At 47.2% G+C, this 16235-nt stretch overlaps 1 protein-coding gene across 2 annotated transcripts in view; it reads left to right on the top strand.

Moving 5' to 3' along the window:
- Positions 1 to 16235, top strand: part of PIEZO1 (piezo type mechanosensitive ion channel component 1 (Er blood group)) — a 171625-nt gene that overhangs the window by 129397 nt on the left and 25993 nt on the right. For both annotated transcript variants that reach the window (XM_074286205.1, XM_074286204.1), the window contains exons 12-27: positions 826 to 1086; positions 1920 to 2031; positions 3038 to 3219; positions 3742 to 3890; positions 4434 to 4616; positions 5517 to 5617; positions 6171 to 6331; positions 6415 to 6591; positions 8622 to 8747; positions 9530 to 9730; positions 10344 to 10548; positions 10842 to 10946; positions 13290 to 13443; positions 13884 to 14127; positions 14271 to 14367; positions 14817 to 14985. In XM_074286205.1, the coding sequence (XP_074142306.1) occupies positions 826 to 1086; positions 1920 to 2031; positions 3038 to 3219; positions 3742 to 3890; positions 4434 to 4616; positions 5517 to 5617; positions 6171 to 6331; positions 6415 to 6591; positions 8622 to 8747; positions 9530 to 9730; positions 10344 to 10548; positions 10842 to 10946; positions 13290 to 13443; positions 13884 to 14127; positions 14271 to 14367; positions 14817 to 14985 (2627 nt within the window). The remainder of the gene's footprint in view (positions 1 to 825; positions 1087 to 1919; positions 2032 to 3037; positions 3220 to 3741; positions 3891 to 4433; positions 4617 to 5516; positions 5618 to 6170; positions 6332 to 6414; positions 6592 to 8621; positions 8748 to 9529; positions 9731 to 10343; positions 10549 to 10841; positions 10947 to 13289; positions 13444 to 13883; positions 14128 to 14270; positions 14368 to 14816; positions 14986 to 16235) is intronic.

The following is a 16235-nucleotide window of genomic DNA, read 5'->3' on the forward strand; positions in this document are numbered from 1 at the left end:
TAGAATTTATGAACTAGAAAAGACATAGGACATGGCACATCAGGATTGGGAGGACCATAATAGAGAGAAGATCAGCATTGAAGCAAATTTAAGAGCATCAATTATCAAAGTTGGGAGGGAGAATGTCAAAGATGGAAGGGACATTAGATCATAGAATATCAGAGCTAGAAGGGAACTTAGAACAGAGAATGTCAGAAATCGAAGGAACTTTAAAAGAGAAAATGTCAGAGATGGAAGGAGCCTTTGAACAGAGAATGTCAGAGTTGGAAGGAACCTTAGAACAGGGAATTTAAGGACTGGGAAAACCCTTAGATATCTTTTTCAAAGTCCTCATTTTGCAGATGAGGAAACCAAAACCTAGAGTGGGGAAATTTCTTAGACCAGGACCACACAATTAGAGGATAGGGGTCTGAATGAAAATTCAGGTCTCTTACATCCCAGTCTAAAATTCTTTCCTCTAATTTCCTTGCTGCTCAAGGGAAGGAAGGTGACATATCTCCTGAAAGCTTGCAGGAGGAGTGCACTCAGGGACCATCCAAATAGATCCCTCCTCTTGCCCTTATGTGTAAACATGGTCACAGCTACTCTACCCACTAGGTATTAAGACCTGGGTTCAAAGCCTGTCCCAGCCACTATTATTTACTCTGTGACTCTGGGCAAATTGTCTAACTTTTCTGATCTCCATTTTCTTACCCATAAATGAGAGGGCTGAAATGGATGGCTTCATGGGACCCTTCTACCCCCAGCCATCTGATCCTAGGGCCCCCATAGTCGGGAGTCAGGAGATCCCAGCCATTCACTCCCTTCCGGCCTCTGGTGTCCCAGGTGTGGAGCATCACCTACCACAGCTGGCTGACCTTTGTCTTGCTGCTATGGGCCTGCCTCATCTGGATTGTACGGAGCCGTCACCATTTCGCCATGATCTGCTCCCCCTTTATTCTGCTCTACGGGCTGGCTCTGTGCAGTCTGCAGTATGTCTGGGCCATGGACTTGGAGCCTGAGCTCCCCAAGAAGGTTGGCTTCATGAGTTTGCACCAGCTGGGGCTGGAACACAGTCGCTACCCCTGTCTTCATCTGGGTGCCATGGTCAGTACCTGCCCTCTGGGTATCACTCTGGGTGGGGTTGTTTGGTGGGTCAGTGTGTGCCCCAGAGAATGGGGATGGGGCAATGTATGTGTACTGAATACATAAGTCATGTGTGAATTCTCAGTTTGTGCCCTAAAAGTCCACGTGTATCTGTATTTCAATGTCTAATCATTATAGGAGATGGGAGAGAATGATGAAGGATTAGGAGGGAGGGAGAAAGGAAGAAGAGGATGAAGAGAAGAAAGAAGAGAGGAAAAGAAAAAGGAAATGAGAAGAGAAAGAGGGGAAGGGGAAAGAAGATAGGGGGAGCAAAAAGATGAAAGGAGGAGAAGGGGAGGGTGGAAAGGAGAAAGGGGAGAGGAGGAAAAAAGAAAAGTAGGAGAAGAAAGGATATTGAGGAAGAGGAAAGAGGAGAAGGAGAAGCAGAAATATGGAAGGAAGAGAATAAGGGGAGGAGGGAAAAGAGAAAGTGGAGAGGGGGAAGCAGAAAGAGGAGAGATGAAGAAGAAAAAGGAAAGAATGAAAAGAAGAGAAGAAGGGGAAAGAGGGGAGGAGGAAACAGAAAGAGAAAAGGAGGAGTAGGGGAGGAAGAAAAGGTGAAAAGGAAGAAAAAGAATATATTCCCCTCAGGCACAGTTTGCCTCTGGTTGAATAAGGTACCCTCATTCTCCTCAGCTTCCCTTCCCCCTTGTCTCCCCACTTCCCAGCTTGGACCCCAGGCCTCAGTCCATAGGGGCACTGGAAAGACAGTTCCAAGAGGTGGGAACTGTCCTAAGGGTCCAGAAAATCTAGTCATTCCTCTACTGACCCTTCTCCTTCTCCTGGCTTCCTAGCTGCTTTGCACTTTGACCTTTTGGCTCCTGCTGCGCCAGTTTGTGAAGGAGAAGCTACTTAAAAAGAAGCAGCCTCCAGCCACCCTCAGAGAGGTCACTGTGAGTGAATTTGGTGAGTGGAAGTCCTGGGGGGTGGATTCCAGCCTGGGTCCTTCCCTGGGATTGGGAGAAGGGTTGGGGAGTGGAGCTGGGGGCGGTGGTAGTGATGGTTAGGGACTGGGGGTGAGGGAGAGACCAAGTTTTCCTTTCCAAACCATAGAGCCCAAGCAACCTTAGATCATGGCTATTGCAGAAAGTCAAAGTTGACCTTTTAATTAGTCCAAGCCCCTCATTTTACAGAGGAAGAAATAAGCCCGGAAAAGGGTTTTCTGTTTTCTAGAAAACTTAGTACCTCTAATTCCCATTTCAGTGATCAAATTCAAGGACTCTGTCATCTCCCAGAGCTGGATTATAGCTCTCCCTTAAATGCCTTCAAAAGAGGTCTGGATAAAAGACTAGATATGAGCCAGCAGGAGATAATAGAGAGAGCACTGGTTCTGGGGACACCGATGTGGATTCATATCTCTCCCTGGCTCTCAGTTTTCTCACCTGTAAAGTGAGGGGGTTAGACTGATGGTCTCTGAGATCCTTTCCAGCCCTAGATTCAGAATTCTGTGTGAGCACAGGGTTGAGTACTGGTCCGGGAGGCAGGAAAATTCTAACAATCTCCGACCAGGAAGAGGCTTGGGCAATTCACAACCTCTGGGAGAGCCAGTTTCTTTATCTTTAAAAGGATAAAAACTTCTTGCTCTGCCTCCTTCACAGGATGTCCAGGGGGCTGGTATGAGTTAAATTCTCTGTATGATTTACCCAGTGGTTTTCAATAGACATTGATTGAGTACCTACTTGGTGCTGGGCGCTGTCCTTGGTGCTGAAGCTAGTTAACAAACACAAAACCAAATGGTCACCGCCCTGTGGGAGCCCATGATCCTGGATGCCCAGCATAGAGTAGGCTCATGATAGATGTTTGTTGGGAGCTTTGTGAGGGGAAGGAAGCTTTGCCCGGCTTGGCTGGGCAACACCCCCTTGGTCATCTCTTTTGGGCTACGAGCCTAATTTTTGTCCTGCGCTGATCTCAGGAGAGCACACACGGACCCGGGTGTTACTCAAGAAATTAGGGGAGTTGGTGACAGACTTTTACGCCAAGTACTGGATCTACGTCTGCGCCGGCATGTTTATCGTGGTCAGCTTTGCTGGGCGCCTCGTGGTCTACAAAATTGTCTACATGTTTCTCTTCCTGCTCTGCCTCACCCTATTTCAGGTATCATGACTGAGGGGGCCGTGATCCCACTTTTGTCTTCCCTCTTTTGGCCTTCTCTATCTCACTCACTATCAAATCCCTGAGTTCTAACCCTCCTATACCTTTTAGTGGGCAGACAGATTTACCCACTGGTCACGGCTCCCAGGTCCAGTATCTGATTCCCTGTGCCCCCGGAGTTCCGGTCCCCATTGCAGTCAGAATCCCAGGAAAACCACCCAAAAGGAAATTTAAAAAGTCAGGAAGAGGGAATTCTCTCAGGATCAGGTCAGATCTGGATAGAGCTGATTTTTACTAATACAGTCTACAAATATGGCAGGATTAAGAACCAGAGCAGGGTGACCCCATCTCCTGCATGTCCTTCTGCTGCTGGGCTGTTGGGATATTTGTCAGTCTGTAGCCCTAGTCTGCAGTCTATATAGGATGGAGCTTCCCAGCCCTCCCTACTCCTCAGCCATGGGCTATGGTTTGCTCTGCCTCTTGGGTGGGTTTCTACTGGTCTGATGCCGTGTTTTCACCCTACAGGTCTATTACAGCCTATGGCGCAAGCTGCTAAAGATGTTCTGGTGGCTGGTGGTGGCGTACACCATGCTGGTGCTGATTGCTGTCTACACCTTCCAGTTCCAGGATTTCCCCATGTACTGGCGCAATCTGACCGGCTTCACTGATGAGCAGTAAGTCTTGCTGGAGGGGTCCCAGACTGCCCTGAGTGTTCTCGGTCCTGCCTCACTGAGCCGGGCATCTGGCACCGAGCACCATCACCAGGCCTCTAGCCAAGACTGGCACTGGCCAGTTGGCCCTCGCCACCCGCTCTCGCACCCGGGCTTTGTGGAGCTGACTCAAGGTCTGCTCTGGGGCTGGGGGCGAGCTCGACTTCTCCCCTGGCTCTGCCCTCACAGATTCCCAGGTGGAGAGTGGAGGTGGTGAGGGCAGTGAGAGGGAGTTTCCCATCTGGGCTTTGGGGCTGTTGAGAAGTTCTCATTGAGGGCACGTGGGAGGCAGGGATGGGGAGACTGGCTGGAGCAGGGTCTCCAGGATGAGGCTATGGGGATGGGGAGCATCTGTCTCTGCTGGGATGCAGGGAGGGGAGGGTTCTCCTCTGAACGGGAGCAGTGAGGACCCTGGCTCGTGTGTGGGCACGGTGAGGTCTCCCAGTGCTCGTTTCCATGACGCTGGGCAGGCTGGTGACGGTCGTGCTCTATTTACCTCCCTGGCAGATTACAAGACCTTGGGCTGGAGCAGTTCAGCGTGTCCAAGCTCTTCTACAGCATCCTCATCCCCGGCTTCTTCCTCCTCGCCTGCATTCTCCAGCTGCACTACTTTCACCGGCCCTTTATGCGCCTCACCGACCTGGAGCACATTCCACCCCCGAGCAGCCGCCACCAGCTGTGGGCTCAGAGGTATCCCCGAACCACAAACGTGGTCCTTCTACCGCTGGGGCTCCAACCATACAGTGTGTGAGATACACTCCCCTCCCCCCCGCATACATAGTAACCAAACCTCCGATTTGGAATCAGAGGACCTGGGGCTGAATCTCAATTCTGCAAATAGTCAATCAATAAGTCAAGCACTTATTAAGTGATTACTGTATGCCAGGCACTGTGCTGAGGAAGCTCTGAGGAGGCAAAGCAAAGCACAGTCCCTGCCTTCAAGGACCTCACAGTCAAACAAGGCTCATAGCATGGTAATAGCTAGCTCTGCCCAAAACAACTGCACTGGTCTGAGGGGAAGATACTAGAATGGGGGGAGGGGTCCCCTGGAAATGCTTCTGGCTGGAGGCAGCACTTGAGCTGCATCTTGAAAAAAAGTCGAGTTCTGAGAGATTGAGAGTTTTAGACATTTGGGAGAATGTCAGGCACTGGGCAGATGCCAGTGGGACCAGCCCCTGAGATCAGCTCATGTAAATCTGCCTGCTCTCTTCCTCCTCCTCTTCCCCCCCCTTCCCCCCTTCCTCTTCTTTCTTTTTCTCTCCTTCCTCCTCTTCCTCTTCCTCCTCTTTCTCTTCCTCCCCCATCTTCTCCCCCTCCTGTTCCTCCTCCTCCTCCCCCTCTCTTCCTCCTCTTCTTCTTCCTCCTCCTTCTCCTCCTCTTCCCCCCCTTCCCCCTTCCTCTTCTTTCTTTTTCTCTTCTTTCTCCTCCTTTTCCTCCTCTTTCTCTTCCTCCCCCATCTTCTCCCCCTCCTGTTCCTCCTCCTCCTCCCCCTCTCTTCCTCCCTTCTTCTTCCTCCTCCTCCTCCTCCTCTTCCTCCCCCTCCTTCCCCTCCTCCAATCGGCCTTTCCCCTGACTGTTCTGGGTCTGCAGGCAGGAGGAGGACAGCCGGGCTCTGCTGCAGGATGAGGAGGGGGCCCCCAGGGAGGAGCCCGGCGGCCCCGACCCCGACAGCGCTGACTCGGACTGTGAAGGTAACCACTGGGCTGAGGAAGGGCGGGGGGTGCTTGGGCAGCCCTTCAGTAAGAAGAGACCATGGCACGCCCTGAGAATGGCAGGACAGAGACAGCCCCTCAGCCACTTAATCTGCGTGACTTTGTCCGGGTCACTGCACTCTCAGCCTGGGGCTCTCCGCCTGTGGGCTGCGCAGCGGGTCCCAGTCCCGTTCGGGGTAGGAAGGGCTCTCTGAGGGAAAGATCTGGCGCGGTTTCTCCGGAGCAGATCTAGCGGCAGAGGGCGGGAGGGGGCGGGATCCATCAGCTCCCGGTTGTTGGGACCTACTGTGTGCCCGGCGCTGCGCTAGGCCCTGGGGCCACAAACGGGCCAAAGGCAATCCCAAGAGATGACAAGGGTGGGGCAGAGGAACCCGCGCCCAAAGTGGGGTGTGCTGCCCGGGAGCCGCGAGGCCCGCGGGCCCTTCCTGAGGGTGCTGAGGAGGCTGCTGCTCCGTGTAACGCCCCGGGTTTGAGTCCTGCCCGGTCACAGCCTCCCCCGCCCCTCGGCCAACCACTGCCCCCCCCCCCCCAGATCTGCCCAGTAAGTGGGGCCTGGTGGCCGAGCGGCTGATGGTGCTGGCGGGCCGCTTCTCCGACATGCTGACCCAGGTGCAGGTGTTCGTCCGGCGCCTGCTGGAGCTGCACATCTTTAAGCTGGTGGCCCTCTACACCGTCTGGGTGGCCCTGAAGGAGGTGAGGGGCAGCGGCGGCAGCCCGGGGCGCCGGGGTGGGTCAGAAGGGGGGCTCCTTCCCAGCTCTGGGCCCTCCCCCCGCAGGTGTCGGTGATGAACTTCCTGTTGGTGGCGCTGTGGGTGTTTGCCCTGCCCTACCCCCGCTTCCGCCATATGGCCTCCTGCCTCTCCACCATCTGGACCTGCATCATCATAGTCTGCAAAATGCTCTACCAGCTTAAGATCGTCAATCCCCATAAGTACTCCAGCAACTGCACCGAGGTTCGCAGAGTGAGGGGGGCAGGGGGAGGGGGGGAGGGGGGATGGTGGGACAAGGGAGGGGGGAGGGGGGAGGGGGCAAGGGGGAGAAGGAGTCTCCAATCTCCATGCTCTCTACTTCTGGGCTTCCTCACTGGGCCTCAAACCCATTCCCGCTGTGCTTTGGCAGAAACTTGCCCTCGTGGGAGTGTGGTGGGCAGCCCCAAATATACCTTCTCTCCACCCGTTATTGTGCCCCACGCACATAATTCATCACTTTGGACCTTGAAGACAAGATGAATTTACCATTAGATACTAACACCTCACAGACAGCTGTTCTCTATGATAAAATAAAGAAGTTTTTAAAGAGAAGAAAAAGGAGAGAGAATGTCTTATCCCTAAAACTCTTAAGCCAGGAATAACATATACACACACACGTGCACATGTGCACATACCTGCCATGGGTATATATATATATATATATATATATATATATATATATATATATCTCAAGCACACGTGTGCACATGCATATACATGCACATACTTATCTATACACACAGGAATGCACACATTGCACATATACATGTGTTCCTATACATGTATACACGTGCATGCATGTATGTGCACTGTGTATATTTTCTTCCAAACACATATGTGTGCATACATGCACGTATACCTGTATATCTATACATGAACACATATATATGTATGTGTATGTTTTGCATGTACAAGTGTACATATTTGCCATTCTTTTTTTCTTTATTAATAGTATTTTATTTTTCCAAGAACATACAAAATATAGTTTTCAACATTCACCTTTGCAAAACCTTGTTTTCAAATTTTTCTCCCCTTCTCTCCCCCTCTCCTCTCCCCTGGATAGTAAGTACTCTGATACCAGTTAAACACGTACAATTCTTCTAAAGAATTTTCCATATTCATCATGCTGCTAAGCCAGGAATTCTTAACTGAATGAATGAACTTTAAGAAAAAATTTTAATAACAGTATTTCTTGTTTTTCTTTTTCAATTTTCAATTTTTTGACCTTTTAAATTTCATTTCAGTATAACAGTTTTCTTTGTAATCCTATGATTTTTATTTTATTGTTATTCTGAGAAGGGGCCATGAACCTCACTAGATTGTCATAGTAGTCCGTGATTCAAAAAACATTTATGAGCCCATGCTGTAAACCATTAATGATTATTAATATTGTGGGAAGGGAATGAAGAATGGGATTAGGATAACTGCTGGAGGGCCCGGACTTGTGGAAATAGGACAACTTCTGTACTTCTCCACGGCCTCTAGAGAACTTCTTATTTCCCTACTTCCTTTTTCCCCTTGTGCTGTCACTATAATGGAAAGCGCCTGTCAAAAGGGCTGGTCTCTGGTCCCCATGTCCCTCATTTACTGCTGTGTGACTTTGGGCAAAGCGACTTTGGCCAAGAACTTTCTCTCCAAAGAAGCTCAGGGTGCAAACCTGCCCCTATTTATGTCCCACGGGCTGGCTCCTACAGGCCTACAACCCACAGATTGAGGGCTCTGACTGCCTCACAGGATTATTGTGAGAATAAAATATAGAGAATCACAGAGCATTATGGAGTTACACTGCACACACACACACACACACACACACACACACACACACACACATATATATATATATATATATATATATATATATATATTGCCTCTCTGGTGGCTTGAGGACCTCCACAGTCTTGGACCCCTTCATTCACTCACAGCCAGCCTTGGACCTTCCTATCTCCCTAAAGTCTGCAAAAACTCCCTAGAATTTGGAGTTCCCAGGCAGATTGGGTATTGTCAGTCACTCCCTGGGGATTATGGGCTCCCTCCCCAGGTGTCTGCTCCCTATCCAGCACCAGACCTGCCCAGCGAGATGCCCAGTGTGGGGTGGAGCGTGCAGTGGGGTGTGTTTGGCGGATTCAGAAAGAACCCCTCTTTTTCTAACCCTGAAGGGGTGCTTGACCTATGGAGAGACGGGCTCTCTGCATGTCTGCATCACAGTCTGAACTTCATTCCCCTTGTACATATAGCCACTCCTCAACAGCACCAACCTAGAGAAATCCGAGATCAGCAGCTCAGTGCTCTATGAGAAGCCGGTGGACCCTGCCAACTGGTTTGGGATCCGCAAGGACGTCTCTAACCTTGGTTACATCCAGGTGGGTGAACTGGAAGTTGTCTCAAATGCCTTCTCCTAAGAGGAGCCTTCAGAGAGGCGGGGCCCTCCCCATCACTAAGACCAAAGATCATGTGATCAAACACTTAAACCCACAGCAGAGAAGAGACCTGGGCTCCATGGAAGGAAAGTTACTGTTTAGCAAGTTGGGTGACTTTGGGCAAGAAGTTTAGCCCTCTGAGTTTCTAAATCTTGTATTCTTCAGCTGTAAGAGGGGCCTGAGAGCATCTACTCTGCCTAGGTAGTAGAATGGATAGTTCTGGGTTTAGAGTCAGAAAAAAACTGACTTGTTGTGTGACCCTCAGCAACTCACTTCTCTCTGCCTCAGTTTCCTCATCTGTAAAATAGGAATAATAATAGCATTTACCTCTTAGGATTGTTGTAAGAATCAATTGAGATAACAATTACAAAGTGTTTAGCATTGTGCCTGGAACATAGAAAACATTATATAAATGTTAATCATTATTATTAAAGATCATAATTGTATTCATTGCTAGCATGTAAAGGTTTTGCAAAGCTCTTTACTATCTGGTACAATAATGTTGTGAAAGAGGTTCTATAATTACTCCCATTTTACAGATGGGAACATTAAGTTGGTCGTAAGGATCTGATTGAATGACTGAAAGGACATGAAGGGGCTTTGAAAAGCTGTGGGGGCTTTCTGGAGGAGAGGTGTTGTTACTGTTATTAACTGCCATCGTCTCAGCCACTGGTCAGAGGCAGGGATGTGACGGCCCCATGCTGACTGAGACCCCTTGTCTCTAGAATCACCTGCTGATCCTCCTCCTGTTGGTGTTTGAGGCCATCGTGTACCGCCGCCAGGAATATTACAGAAAACAGTACCAGGTGGCCCTGCCCCCTGCCCAGATTGTCTGCCCGGAAGGTACCCGCCACCACCTGGACCAGGGCCTCCTCAGTTGTATCAAGTACTTCATCAACTTCTTCTTCTATAAATTTGGCCTGGAGGTGAGTGGACTTGAGCTGACTGACCATGAATGGTTGCAGGCTTGTCCTGGAGCAAGGGGGATGCCAAGAAGCCCCTACAGCATGCCCCTGTGGCTCACCCAAACCCAAGTCTGAAGGGGGCATGGGGCAGTTGTAATTATCATTTTCAAGTGCATTAGACTGGGTGGATGTGGCTTTCTTCGCTAAGCTGGTATCACTTTGTCCAAGGATGTCCAGCACCTCCCGGGTTGCCTCTGATTTCAATCCCACTGGGCTTTGAAATGCTAATAACTCTCCATGACCCTCACACTTCTGGTGTTCTGTCTGATCATAGCAACCAAACACCGGAGACCAGCAAGCAAGGACAGACAGCTTTTAGTTTTTGTAGCCCTGATTCCTGTTTTCTCTTAAGTCCACCTTAATTTAATTTAGGACTTAGGGGGTTGATGAAGAGATGAGAAAGAGGGAGGGAGAGAAAAAATATTTTTATTTATTGAAGAAAAATGTAATTTTTAAAAAGGCCCAACATCTAAGGTAGGTGAAGGCTGACCTGTTGAGTATGTGCCCATCCTCATACACCTCAGTGCTGGGTGTCCCACCCCATCCCTAATAGCCTCATTCTTCCTGCCTCCAGATCTGCTTCCTGATGACGGTAAATGTGATTGGCCAACGCATGAACTTCATGGTGATCCTCCATGGCTGTTGGCTGGTTGCGATCCTCACTCGGCGGCGCCGGGAGGCCATTGCCCGTCTTTGGCCCAAATACTGCCTCTTCTTGGCATTTTTCTTACTCTACCAGTATCTACTATGTGTGGGCATCCCCCCTGCCCTCTGCATTGGTGAGGGCTCTGTGTGTGAGTGTGTATGTAAAGGAGAGACAGAGACAGGCACTCCCCTCGGGTGGGTCCTCGAAGTAAAGGGTTATTGCAAAACTCCTCTTCCTTTCAGGGGCAGGAATTGGGCAAGGAAGGGGGAAAGGGCAGCATGGAAGTGGAAAAACTTCTGGGAGGCAAAGAAGAGTCCAGGACTGAGGAAAACTTTGCAGGGTAGAGAGTGACTGGGAGTGAGGCCAACTTGAAGCATCCTCAGCTTTTGGATGCCTAATGCATGGAGAAGTGTACCTTGCTTTTAGATTATCCATGGCGCTGGAGCAACACCATTCCCATGAACTCTGCACTCATCAAGTGGCTGTACCTGCCCGATTTCTTCATGCGTCCCAACTCTACCAACCTCATCAGTGAGTAGCCATGCATCCTTGTACTGAGAGCATCTTTCCCATAGCTGGGGTTCTTGTAGACATGTCTCATGCCCAGGTGGGGTGGTAGCAGATAAAACCCCCAAATGGGAGACCTAGATTATTATATTATTATTATTATTATTATTGGTTATTATTAAGAATAATGGCAGCTATTTAGTATAGTGACTAGAGCACTGGGCTGGGCAGTGAGATTCATCTTCATAAGTTCAAATCTGGTCCCAGACACTTACTAGCTGGGTGACCCTGGCCTTTGCCTCAGTTTCCTCATCTGTAAAATGAGTTTGAGAAAGAAATGGCAAACAACTCCATTATTTTTGCCAAGAAAATTCAAAAGGAGTCATAAAAAATAGGACCAACTGGAATAATTCATTAACAACATTAATAATAAAACATTTTCACCATACTGAATATTCATAATTTCCAAATTATCATAGAATAAAAAAGCTTTTAAAATACAGAAATTTAGCAAAAGAATTAAAAAAACAATATGGAAACAGAAAGAAGTATCTATCTTCTCCATCATCTTGGCTGTTGTTGGGGATATCCCAAAGATGAACGTACAGATTATAGGCTTACAACCCAATACTTTCATTTACTTACAAAAAAGTCACTTTGCCTACTTATATGGAACCTTTTTACAAAATATTAGATGTCAAAGATAACAGCCAAAGAGAGACTTTTTCCAGGATGATTTCTGTTTGAACTGTATTGAGAAAGGCATTATGGAGTGATGGATTGTGTGCTAAAATTGGGAAGCAGGAAGATTTGGATTTGAATCACCAATTTGGTCAAAAGGACAGTCTCAGCTATGTATGATTCAGGACCATGGAGAGAGCATCCTTGAAGTGATGACATATTATTGTTATTATGATGAACTGTTTGTGTTTATTACCTAGCTAAGTTCCTAGGGTCTCCTCACCAAGTTGGTCACAAAAACTAGTCTCAGAAGAGCTATGAATGATTTAGTACCACGGAAAGAGCATTCTTGGAGTGATGACATATTGTGTGTGTCTATTACCTAGCTAAGTTCCAAGGGACTCCTCACCAAATTGGTCAAAGGAGCAGTCACAGAAGAGCGATGTATGATTTAGGACAATGGAGAGAGCATCCTTGAAATGATTATGTATTGTTCTGATAATGATCATGCTATTGCCATTTTTATAGCTTTGCTTTCCAGTTTACAAAGTGTTTTCCCTAATAACAAAACAAGTCTTCTGGGGAGCTGAGATTCTAATTCTAGCTTTGATATTCCCTAGCTGTGGGGTCTTGAGTAAACTATTCTGACTAAATCTCTTTCCTCATTTGAGAAATGCAGAGAATAATCCCTACCTTGCAGACTTCACCAAGTTAGGTTGGAGTCACATATTCTTTAATTTTCACCATGAAATCACACTTTACATTAGTAATTAAGTACCTTTCCCCCCAAAGTCCAATCTTGATTATAGCTCAGATGTTTTATTTGTTAAATTTAGTTTTCCTTTTCTCAATGATCAAAAATTCTTTTTTTTCTCCCTCCCATCTGCCATTATTAAGAACTGCCACTCCAAACCCTTATAATAAATATGCAGAGTCAAACCAAAGAGATTTCCACATTGGCTGTGTCCAGTAATGTGCACCTCACTCTGCACCCTGAATCTATCAATCATCTCTGTCTCAAGTTTACTTTATTATCAGTTTTCTGAAATCATTGAATTCATCAGAGCTCTTAAAACTTTCAAAATAGACTTCCTAGATTTGTGACAATCAGAGGAAATCATGGATGCAAAGTCTTCTTGGAAAATGAAATTGTCATCCAAATACCAAGGGTTATTATTCCTAATCTTGTGGATCCCCAAATTTCTCTGACTTTTGTAGAAAACAGTGCATTGATTTATATAAATTTGCCTAAAATATAAACCTTAATTACCTTATGCAATTATTAAAATTATAAATTACCAAGTCATATTTTCTATCTTGAGCTGACAGAGAATGCTTCATTCCTGACACATACACACACACACACACACACACACAGAGTTATGTGTCCACATAAACTAAGAGTCCGGTGGCTAGGATTAGAATCAGAGTCGGGGAGTATTCTGTTACCTTTCTCACTGTGTGGAGGGCATGCTTCTGTCCCCACGTGCATATCGGCGGCCCAGAGAGGAATAACTGGCTTCTCCTCCTTTGGACCCTAGCACAAGAATGGTGAGAGGTTGGGCTGAGCCAGAGCAGCCTGATTTGTGGAAGGTCTAAATCAGGGCCAGGTGACAGCCTCCTGGAAAGCCCTCCTTGTGTCCCTGAGCAGGTGCCCCATTGCTTCCTTCCCCATTTGCCCCACAGGCGACTTCCTGCTGCTGCTGACCGCCTCCCAGCAGTGGCTGGTGTTTGTGGCCGAGCGGACTGAGGAGTGGCAACACACAGCTGGACTCAACACGGACTACCTGGAGCCACTGCGTGGGGAGCCAAACCCTGTGCCCAACTTTATCAACTGCAGGTGAGCCGGGAGAGAAAGCATGCCCACCTGTGGGCACAAGGGCATCTGAGGAGGGGGGAGATCTATGAAAACTTGGTCAACATATAACCTCCTAAACCGCAGTCTTCTCATCTGTAAAATGGGGCACATGATATCTCTTGGCTTAAGTGAGAGATAATGAGTTCCCCATCACTAGAGATCTTCAAGTAGAGTTTGAATGATTGATTAATTTCAGTTCAATAATTCTGGAGATCCCTTTAGCTCTTTTTTTAAACAGTTCTCCTTCCCCAATATTACTCTCACTTTGGGAGGGAAACTGCCCCAATTTTGTGGCCATGTCTCAGCAATGGCATGCTGGGAAAGTTATAGAACCTGGTTTCTGTGGGGATAGACTGTCAGCCTTTGGGGTACTGGACCCCTCTAAAACTGCTCCTCCCCCCGAACCCTGTTCTATCTCCTAGGTCCTACCTGGACATGCTGAAAGTAGCGGTGTTCCGCTACCTCTTCTGGCTAGTGCTGGTGGTGGTATTCATCACGGGCGCCACTCGCATCAGCATCTTTGGCCTGGGCTACCTGCTCGCCTGTTTCTACCTGCTGCTCTTTGGGACCACCCTGCTGCAGAAGAACACCAAGGCCCAGCTAGTGCTGTGGGACTGCCTCATTCTGTACAACGTCACCGTCATCATCTCCAAGAACATGCTTTCGGTGAGCCTCTCATGGGCGGCAGGGGGAGGTTGGCGGCCAGCTGCTGCTGCCCACCTGGGATGGCCACGGCCGAGGTCTCCTCCTACCCCAGAGATCCCTGGCCTTTAATAGCCCTGAGTCCCCCTTTCCACTCTCTCTTGTAGCTCCTTTCCTGCGTCTTTGTGCAGCAAATGCAGAATAATTTCTGTTGGGTCATCCAGGTCTTCAGCCTGGTGTGCACAGTCAAAGGCTACTATAACCGTAAGTAAAGAGAAATGAGAATGATGGGGGTAGGAAATGATGGTGTTAACTCATGTTTATATAGAGCTCGAAAGTTGGGAAAGCACTTTCAAATGTTCTCTCACTTGGAAAGAGGGTAAGAAGAGGGAAATAGAATCCTGGTGTGTTTGGAGGCTGGGGAGAAGCCATGAGTCTTCTCTCCCCCTTCTCCCCCCCCCCCAAGAAGGGGATGAGCAAGGGTCCAGGTTTCTAGAGGAAGAGATGGAAAAGATCCAATTGGTAACCCAGCGGGCCTTCAGTGAGCTCTCAAACAGCATTGTGGGTACTAGATTTGTGGGGGACCAGGTGAAAGGGGGAAAGATATAAATGGATGAAATGGGAAGCTTCTGGTGTTACACACATGCATATGGGTTGAGAGGAGTTGAATTTATTTTGGTGGATAATCTGAGTATGGGACCCTGTCTCTTTAGCCAAAGACATGAGCAAGGACCAAGACTGTATGTTGCCCGTGGAGGAGGCTGGGATCATCTGGGACAGCATTTGCTTCTTCTTCCTCCTCCTACAACGCCGGATCTTCCTTAGTTACTATTTCCTGCATGTCATGGCTGACCTTCAGGCCACAGCACTACAGGCTTCCAGGTACGCAGAAAGGAAAGCGAGGGACTGGGATATCTCCAGGACATTGTGACGTTTGACTCCGTAGGAGATTCAGTTTGTAAGGCTGGCATTGCAGAGGCCATTGCTCCTTTTGTTCCTTTTTGATATTGTTAGGGAAATTTGAATAAGATGCCCAATGTCTAATGGTTCCTTGAGTATTGATTTGTTTTTCAATCAACCATTGACTCAATCAACTGAGTCAATTAATCATCAGTCAATAAGGAGTTATTAAGAACCTTTATCTCATAACTTACAATTCCACATAATTATACTTTTTTTCTATACAAAACTGAAATTTTGCTAAACAGCCAAGTAAAAGATATGAATACATTACATTTAAATATGAAATACAATTTTTTTCTTAATAGTATTTCATTTTTCCAATTAGATGTAAAGATAGTTTGTAAGATTTTTAATTCTAAAATTTTTCTCCCTCCTTCTTTTGCCTCCCCCTTCCCCAAGACAGCAAGCCAATATAGATTATACAATGACATATAATGCTAATCAAGATGTAAAGAAATACAAACATTTAAGAACAATACATTTAAGAACTGTTCTCAAAATTTTCTTAATTCGAAACAGTGTCACGTAATGGAAAGAACACTTAATAGAAATCAGGAGATTTTTACAGCTCATCTATTTATTACTTGAGCAGGTTATTTCCTGCTCTTTAAAATGAGCATACTAGATGAGGTGATCTCTAAAGTTCCATCCAGCTATAAATCTGTGACCTAACTTTTCTTCCAAGCTTGAGTAAAATACAACTTACTTCCTATGGACCTTTCTTTGTGACCCTAACACTCCACCAGGTATTAAAGCCTTGTAATGTCTTTTCTGCCTCTGCCCCAGCCCACTGTTCAGTACTCTCACTGTCTAACTATCCCATCCCTCCATCCCTCCTTGGCTCTTGGCTAGAGACAAAACACCATTTTATCCAGTTCTAAGAAAGTCAAGATCAATTTTCAAAGCACTCATGATTATTGCCTTTATCCTTACCCATACCCAGAAGAAAGAGAATGAACCCCAAGTGTGACGTCCTTGGAATTCCCCAACAAGTTGGTGGGGTTTTTTGGCAGACCTGCATCTCTTCCTTAGCCCCTACCTTTTTAAACTAAATTGAATAACCACATCATTCTCTTGAGTTGAAAGGGACCTCTGAGCTCATTTACTCCAAAAATGACTATCATTTTATAGCTAATTTATAGAAATGACTATCATTTTATAGCTAATTT

The sequence above is a fragment of the Sminthopsis crassicaudata genome, chromosome 2 (assembly GCF_048593235.1).
Source record: "Sminthopsis crassicaudata isolate SCR6 chromosome 2, ASM4859323v1, whole genome shotgun sequence".
NCBI classification, from domain to species: Eukaryota; Metazoa; Chordata; class Mammalia; order Dasyuromorphia; family Dasyuridae; genus Sminthopsis; species Sminthopsis crassicaudata.